This window comes from Salvelinus namaycush, chromosome 1 (assembly GCF_016432855.1).
Source record: "Salvelinus namaycush isolate Seneca chromosome 1, SaNama_1.0, whole genome shotgun sequence".
Lineage (NCBI taxonomy): Eukaryota > Metazoa > Chordata > Actinopteri > Salmoniformes > Salmonidae > Salvelinus > Salvelinus namaycush.
Window position 1 is genome coordinate 62,842,175 of NC_052307.1, and position 8,344 is coordinate 62,850,518.

An 8,344-nucleotide genomic window follows, 5' to 3' on the forward strand; every position below is an offset into this window, starting at 1 on the left:
TTTGTAAATTTTTAAAGGTATCTGTGACCAACAGATGCATACTGTATGTATTCCCAGTCATGTGAAATCCATGGATTAGGGACTAATGAATGTATTTCCATTGACTGATTTCCTTATATGAACTGTAACTCAGTAAAATCTTAGAAATGGTTGCATGTTGTGTTTATATTTTTGTTCAGTGCACATAGACATCACTTCAGTGGTCGAGGTTGGAAGTGGAACCTACTCAAAAACAACACTACTGACAAAGGCAGTATGCAGGATGGAATTGCAATTGATCATTAGCCAAATCCAATGACATTTCAAAGGAGCAATAAAACTGATTTGATATGTGAGTAATGTAAAATACTTGATCTAACTCTTCCATGGACATGCTAAATGACGAGGTCTCATGATCATCTAAAGGTCACCTGTGATTGGTTACAATTCTACAATGTTGCCTTTCATTGGTTACTTGTCTAAAAGTCAATACATGTTCATTGGAAGGTGACACCGGGATGTAATCATTGGTTCTTTCCGCATGTCTGCTGATGTAACGATATGCCGGTTGCAAAGGGGAAACTGGCTTGTCCTGCGAAATTTAGGCTTATGCATTGCTAAGGCAGTCCACATTGGATACACGAACCTTCATTCTGTTTTATAAACTCTACAGCATACGATTCAACGTTGGATAATCAAAGTGTAACTTAGGGACTTAGCTAGCTAGGCAAATAGTGTTAAAACAGATAATGGGCGAGGAAATGAACGATAACATGATCAACACAAATGGTGCTGCTAACAACATGGGGGATGTGAATCACACCGCAGAAAAGACAGCAGATAGCGATGTGAAATACTACACATTGGAAGAAATAAAAGCTCATAATATGAGCAAGGATGCATGGCTTATCATCCACGATAAAGTGTATAACATCACCAGTTTCTTGGAGGAGGTAAGATCAAAATACCACCCTTGCTAACGTTAGCTGACTAGCATTAGCTACGACATTGGTCTCCGTTGCCTGGTTTCAAATTAATTTAGGTTCCGCGCCAACCAAACGTCTAGCTAGATAGACAACTAACTATCTACGTAACAATGCACATATGTGAAGGTCTGGGTCTTTCTAGCTAGCTAACATATCCGAACGTTATTTATCTAATGCTCAGTCAACACAGGCTGAGGGAGGCAGCTTGCCAGCATTAGCATTTGCTATTTTGGCTAGTGTGTGCTTTGCCAGTTTAACTAGCTAGTTAATGTGGCTAACTTAACTGTGTATGCTATCTGTGTCTACCTGCATATTCCCAATAATATTAACAGAGATGGTGTAATGTTGCACCTGGACTGGAGATGCATTATTATGGAACGTACCTAGCGTAACGTTAGCTAGCTAACGTAACTAGTTTGCTAGCTTAATTGGCCAAAAATAGGGCGGGTTACAAGAGGTCAGTCGCCTAAAGTTGCGCAACCCACCATCTATTAAAGGTGTAATGGGAAAATAAGTCGAAATACAATGCCAATGGCACAGCATGACCACAATGAAAGTAGCATGGGGTACCAGTCTGTTTAGCTATCGTTCCACTCCATGTCATGGTAAACTATTTTTGCTAATGGTACAGGTTCTGGATTTCAGGTTAAGATTAAAGGGGTTAGTTACAAGTATCTTTGGCATGACGTCTTTCATGTGTTATAATCAAGGCTGTATTTGTGAAGTAACACCACACTGTAATATTTGTTTACCTTCAAAGAGTGAGCCTGCCAACAAAAAAGTTGACATTGGAGCTTTAACCATTTTTAATGAAGCGATCTATCCCTATAATATGCCAATCCATAATAATTTCAGGATATCAGATAATTAAGAGTTCAGAGCTTTATTTAACACATTTATCATATTGACATTTAGGTCGACATAAGCCAGCCATCCATGTCATGTAGGACATCATATTGTAATTGTGTAGTCTGTGATTACATTCAAATCAAATCTACATTTATTTGTCACATACACATGGTTAGCAGATGTTAATGCGAGTGTAGCGAAATGCTTGTGCTTCTAGTTCCGACCATGCAGTAACTGTCGGTAGTGACAGATCATAATGAAATTAAGTCTACCACTTGTTTCTGTGTTTTCAGCATCCAGGAGGAGAGGAGGTTCTGGTGGAGCAGGCAGGTGCAGATGCCACAGAGAGTTTTGAGGATGTTGGTCACTCTACAGATGCCAGAGAGATGCTTATCCAGTACTACATTGGGGAGCTCCATATGGTACAGAGATTGCTTTCTCTCAACTGTTGAACTCTCAATCATTGCAAATTCATTAATCGAAACATCATTTTCGTTTAATGATGGAACAAAAAAATAATCTGTGGCATGATTTATTCTGATCGTAAAAGTGTGTAAATGATTATTTCACCCTGTCTTTTAGGATGACCGGAAGAAGGATGGCGCAAAGGTAAAGTATTCAAGTAAATGTTCTGTAAAAATGTTTTATAATAATGTAACACCTATTTTACTAATGCTAACTCTTGAACTTTGTTTTATCAACAAAAATTCTCCCACAGGAAGAATTCATTACAACTTCAGGAGATGGCTCGAGGTCAGTCATAAGCGATAAGAATTTGATTATTCCATTTGCATTGACTAAGTATTCTGTCTCCTAATCATTCTTCACTGAGCTGTTTTTGTTCCCTGGCTGAATGTCTAAGTGCTCTTTCCTTCTTTCTCTAGCTCGTGGACCACATGGTTGATACCTGCCATAGCTGCAGTTGTTGTGGGTATCATGTATCGATACTACATGCTGGAGCGCAAGTCTTCCTGAGCCCTGACGCTGTCGTCGCATCTCATTCTTTCTGTCTGGAGGCCTTGACATGTTTGACCAAACCCCCCTTGCATTGAACGTACACAACTTTTCAGAGGTGCGTCCCACTCAACTCACACAGTGCCCTCACCTTGAAGGAAAGAGAGGGAAAGGATAAAACAATCCCCTTGCCCCTCGGCTTTCTTTTCTACACCTCATCCAACAGGCTGTGGGGCGAGATGCATCTGGAAACTTTCTGCCCTCAGTCTCTTTAAATTGTTTTCTAATCTATTCATATTGTTTACTCACTCTGCCTTTTGATACTTATTGTATGGTGTCTTTTTAAGTTAGTTATTCATATGCAAGTGATCTCAACTGTAATGTATATCTGCAAACTCCTGTCGCTATCTGCTTTGTGGGACTTTTACAGTGTGCTCCAAAAGTATTGGGACAGTGATTTTTTTGTTGTTGTTTTGGCTCTACTCCAGCACTTTAAATGATACAATGAGTATGTGGTTAAAGTGCAGACTGTCAGGGTATTTTCATCCATATCGGGTGAACCGTTTAGGAAATTACAGCACTTTTGTACATAGTCCCCCCATTTTAGGAGACCAAATGGGACAAATTCACTTATGTGTATTAAAGTTGTAAAAAGTGAAGTATTTGGTCCCATATTCATAGCACGCAATGACTACATCAAGGTTGTGATTCTACAAATTTGTTGGATGCATTTGTTTGTTTTGGTTGTGTATCAGATTGTTTTGTACCCAATAGGGATGAATGGTATATAGTGTATTATTGTGCAATTTTGGAGTCACTTTTATTGTGAATATAATATGTTTCTAAACACTTCTACATTAATGTGAATGCTACCATGATTACGGATAATTCTCATTGAATCGTGAATGAGTGAGAAATACATATTTTACCCCCAAGACATGCTAACCTCTCACCATTACAATAACGGGAGGTTAGCATTTTGGGGGGCGATATATTTGTGCATATAACTTTCTCATCATTCACAATTCATTCAGGATTGTCCGTAGTCATGATAGCATCCACATTAATGGATGCTACCATGGGCACAAAATAATCTGAAGCACAACCAAAACAAACAGCAAATGCATCCAACACATTTGTCCCAATACTTTTAGTCCCCTAAAATGGGGGGGCTATGTATAAAAAGTCTACACTTTAACCTCATAGTCCTTAGCATTTCAAAAGAACAGAAAAATTGTGACTTCGCTGTCCCAATACTTTTAGAGCTCTCTGTATTTCTCTCTGTTTGTTCAGACATGTTTAGTGGCTAACACCACCATCTCTATGCTCTAGGTCTAGGAAGTAGAAATATATTTGTGTGTAGTAGAGCATAGCAACACAGGTTATGGGGTCATATCTATAAGAAATAATGCTGTTTTCTTACACTGAGAAATCTGATTAGCATGTTTTTTAGTTTAGGTTAAGTTGCATACTCCTCGTGAGTCTTAATTCTCCTCAGACTGCTGCCTAGTATTTCATATCTGGTGAATGAATAACATAGGAAAAGCTAGAAACAAAGCATTCTAACGTATCTGTTTGCTTGAGAATAGATTGTCATGCAATTTGTCATTTCAAACTTAAAAATCATCATTGATTTGAACCAATGACTTGATTGAACAGTATGCCTCATAGTTAAAGTACATAATTTATGTTCAGCTATTCATTGCGTTGCATGCATGCATCGACTGATTGAGTAGGCCTCGTTCTCGGAATCTCTATCTTTTGCCTTACAAAGGCTCCACGCCATGTAAATTCTCTTGATGTATTGATAAGTTAAATTGATATTATTTGAAAGTGAAATTTACTTATCCCCAACTCCCCCTTTTCTAGTTACTTTTACGCTAAGCATTTATTTGGTGATACTATGCTTTAAAAAACATTAAGTATGAGATGATTGGTGTGTATTATATATATTATAACCTGGATTAATTCTATTGCATTACACACATTGTGCAGGATATATGTTTGTCTCTTCCTATGCACATCCATTAGCAATTAAAAAATGCTGCCCTATGTAGTGAGTGTTGTTGAATTCTAATGATTGGACTAAAATTGTACTCTTGAAGGCATAAAACACTTTTACATTCGTATTGTGTTAGCTGTCTGTTAGTGTTGGTGCCGCTGTGACATTTTTAAGTGTAAATCTGTATCTGGGAATTGTGGATAAACAGGAGTACTTGAAAGCATATATGTGGATATTCAATTGCACTACCAATTTTAATTGGTATATGTCAACAATATATTTCATATTTCAGTTGTATGTTTCTTATAAATGTTGCTATTCACAACTTGTGGAGCACTTGAAAACAACCTGCCCAAGACATAATACTGATTTGTACATATGATAACCAACATATTCCATTTGGACACTTTCAAATTCATTATACTTCAAAGACATGTCCCATTGAAACGAAAATTCCCGTTGAGTCTGACATTACCCTTGTCATGCTAAGTAAAAGGCTCATGTGCTATCATTTTCATAAAATTATTTGAGTGACATGTTGCTATTTTATAAGCTAATTTAATTTATAAGGTTGTGAAAGCATAAGAATGGCGCTGTTAAGATCAGAGATTAATCTCCTTAGTATACACTTTCGTTCGAGGTGTACATACCTACATCTCCAAATTACAAACCAAGTAGTCTTACTTATAGGTCTTCATGCTTTCTTGAGAACCTTGATGATCTCGAAATGGAGTCAGTAAGCAGAGGTGAGCTCTGATGTTGAGCCAGTCCAGCACAGGAGGTTGGTGGCACCTTAACTGGGGGGAACAGGCTCGTAATGGCTGGAGCAGAATAAGTGCTATGGTTTCCATGTGTTTGATGCCATTCCATTTGCCCCATCCGGCCAATATTAGGAGCAGCCTTCTGTGCAGTCCGGGATGTAGTGGGCCTACCTGCGGCGACAGATGTGGTAGAGTCTTCCAACGTTCACCTTGAGAATTCTACCCGAGATGATTTTGGACCGGTAGGAGTGAGATTTTTGAAAAGTGGATTCCTCCCAGAGGAAGCGGGCGCTTCGAGTCATGCAGTTTGGGCTCAACCTGTGTGTGCTTTGCTCTCCGGAGCAAAAGGGGTGATCAATGGGGTAGCATTGAGTGTAGAGGTCAATAAAATTGAAAGGAATATTCCTTGTGTTTGTGATGCCTGCCGTTATGCTGAGGCAGTGAAGAGAGTAGAGGATAGGCCAAGGGGCAGTGAGTTGACAGGGAGGCCCCCAGTGAGTTAGCCCGAAGAAAGAGAACCAGAAAGGAATAGTTTTTTAGTATGGTTGAATTTCTTGCGTTTATAGCCAATTGCACTGCAATGATGGAACAGAAATCTCAGAAGACAGATGTGGTAGTTGCAGCAGAATATTTGGGTGTGAGAGATTTTAGTGCAGAAGAGTTACAGGAAGTTATGAGAGAAGGGGTTCCATCCTCCCATACCGACGGCCTGGTGTAGGATCATTTAGGGCCAAAGAAGTGGGATGGGGTGGGGGATAAAATAAAATTGTATTTGTCACATGCGCCGAATTCAACAGGTGTAGACCTTACAGTGAAATGCTTCCTTACAAGCCATTAACCAACAGTGTGTTAAGAAGTTTTAAGAAAAATAAGTGTTAAGTAAAAAATAGGAAATAGAAGTAACAAATAATTAAACAGCAGCAGTAAAATAACACTAGCGTGGTTAAGGAAGAGTGTTTTCAATACTGATGTTAACCTTTCTGGTTATAACCTTTTTCGGGCAAGACAGATCTTTCAAAGGTGGGGGAGTGGCAATCTTTACCAAGGATCACCTTCAGTGCTCGGTTGTCTCCATCAAGTCTGTCCCCAAACAATTTGATTTGCTGGTTTTAAGCATTACACTTTCAAATGGCTCTTTGTTGACTGTTGCTGGGTGCTATCGTCCTCCATCAGCACCGGCCTGTACCCTACCTGCCCTAAGATCTCTCCTGGCTCCTCTGAATTTGAGTGCGGTGTATAAAGTCAGAAAATCTGCTGTCTCAGCCACTACCTGTCACAAAGGGAGAAAGGCTCAATCGTAGGCCCCACGCTCTTCTCAATTTACATCAACAACATAGCTCAGGCAGTAGGAATCTCTCATCCATTTATATGCAGATGATACAGTCTTATACTCAGCTGGCCCCTCCCCGGATATTGTGTTAAATGCTCTACAACAAAGCTTTCTTAGTGTCGAACAAGTTTTCTCTACCCTTAACCTTGTTCTGAACACCTCCAAAACAAAGGTAATTTGGTTTGGTAAAAAGAATGCCCCTCTCCCCACAGGTGTGATTACTACCTCTGATGGTTTAGAGCTTGAGGTAGTCACCTCATACAAGTACTTGGGAGTATGGCTAGACGGTACACTGTCCTTCTCTCAGCGCATATCAACGCTGCAGGCTAAAGCTACATGTAGGCTTGGTTTCCTCTATTGTAATCGCTCCTCTTTCACCACAGCTGCCAAACTAACCCTGATTCAGATGACCATCCTACCCATGCTAGATTACGAAGACATAATTTATAGATCAGCAGGTAAGGGTGCTCTTGAGCAGCTAGATGTGCTTTACAATTCGGTCATCAGATTTGCCACCAATGCTCCTTATGGGACACATCCCTGCACTCTATACTCCTCCGTAAACTGGTCATCTCTGTATACCCGTCGCAATACCCACTGGTTGGTGCTTATTTATAAAACCCTCTTAGGCTTCACTCCGCCCTATCTGAGATATCTACTACAGCCCTCATCCTCCACATACAACATTCTGCCATTCTGCAAGTCACATTCTTGTAAAGGTCCCCAAAGCACACACAACCCTGGGTTGCTCCTCTTTTCAGTTTGCTGTAGCTAGCGACTGAAACGAACTGCAACAAACACTCAAACTGGACAGTTTTATCTCAATCTCTTCATTCAAAGACTCAATCATGGAGACTCTGACAGTTGTGGCTGCTTTGCGTGATGTATTGTTGTCTCTACTTTCTTGCCCTTTGTGTTGTTGTCTGTGCCCAATAATGTTTGTACCATGTTGTATTGTCACATGTTGCTGCCTTGATATGTTGTTGTCTTAGGTCTCTCTTTATGTAGTGTTGTGTCTCTTGTCGTGATGTGTGTTTTGTCTGTCCCCGCAGGAGGCATTTTTGCCTTTTGGTCAACCGTAATTGTAAATAAGAATTTGTTCTTAACTGACTTGCATAGTTAAATAAAGGTTAAATACATCAAATAAAGCCTTTGTGTTCTTGGGCACAGGGACTATGGTGGTTTGCTTGAAACATGTTGGTATTACAGACTCAGTCAGGGACAGGTTGAAAATGTCAGTGAAGACACTTGCCAGTTGGTCAGCGCATGCTCGGAGTACACGTCCAGTTAATCCGTCTGGCCTTGTGAATGTTGACCTGTTTAAAGGTCTTACTCACATCGGCTACGGAGAGCGTGATCACACAGCCGCCCGGATCAGCTGATGCTCTCAGTGTTACTTGCCTCGAAGCGTATGGTAGGCTCGCGTCACTGGGCAGCTCGCGGCTGAGCTTCCCTTTATAGTCTGTAATAGTTTGCAAGCCTT

The 8,344-nt window shown here is 40.2% G+C and overlaps 1 protein-coding gene across 1 annotated transcript; it reads left to right on the plus strand.

The window, feature by feature from the left end:
* Positions 1 to 521: 521 nt before the first annotated feature.
* On the plus strand, positions 522 to 4,894 carry LOC120046908 (cytochrome b5-like). Its single transcript, XM_038992463.1, has 5 exons — positions 522 to 932; positions 2,108 to 2,236; positions 2,397 to 2,423; positions 2,533 to 2,567; positions 2,699 to 4,894. Exons 1-5 carry the CDS (start codon positions 729 to 731, stop codon positions 2,787 to 2,789), a joined length of 486 nt encoding a protein of 161 aa, XP_038848391.1. The 5' UTR covers positions 522 to 728; the 3' UTR covers positions 2,790 to 4,894.
* Positions 4,895 to 8,344: the final 3,450 nt, after the last annotated feature.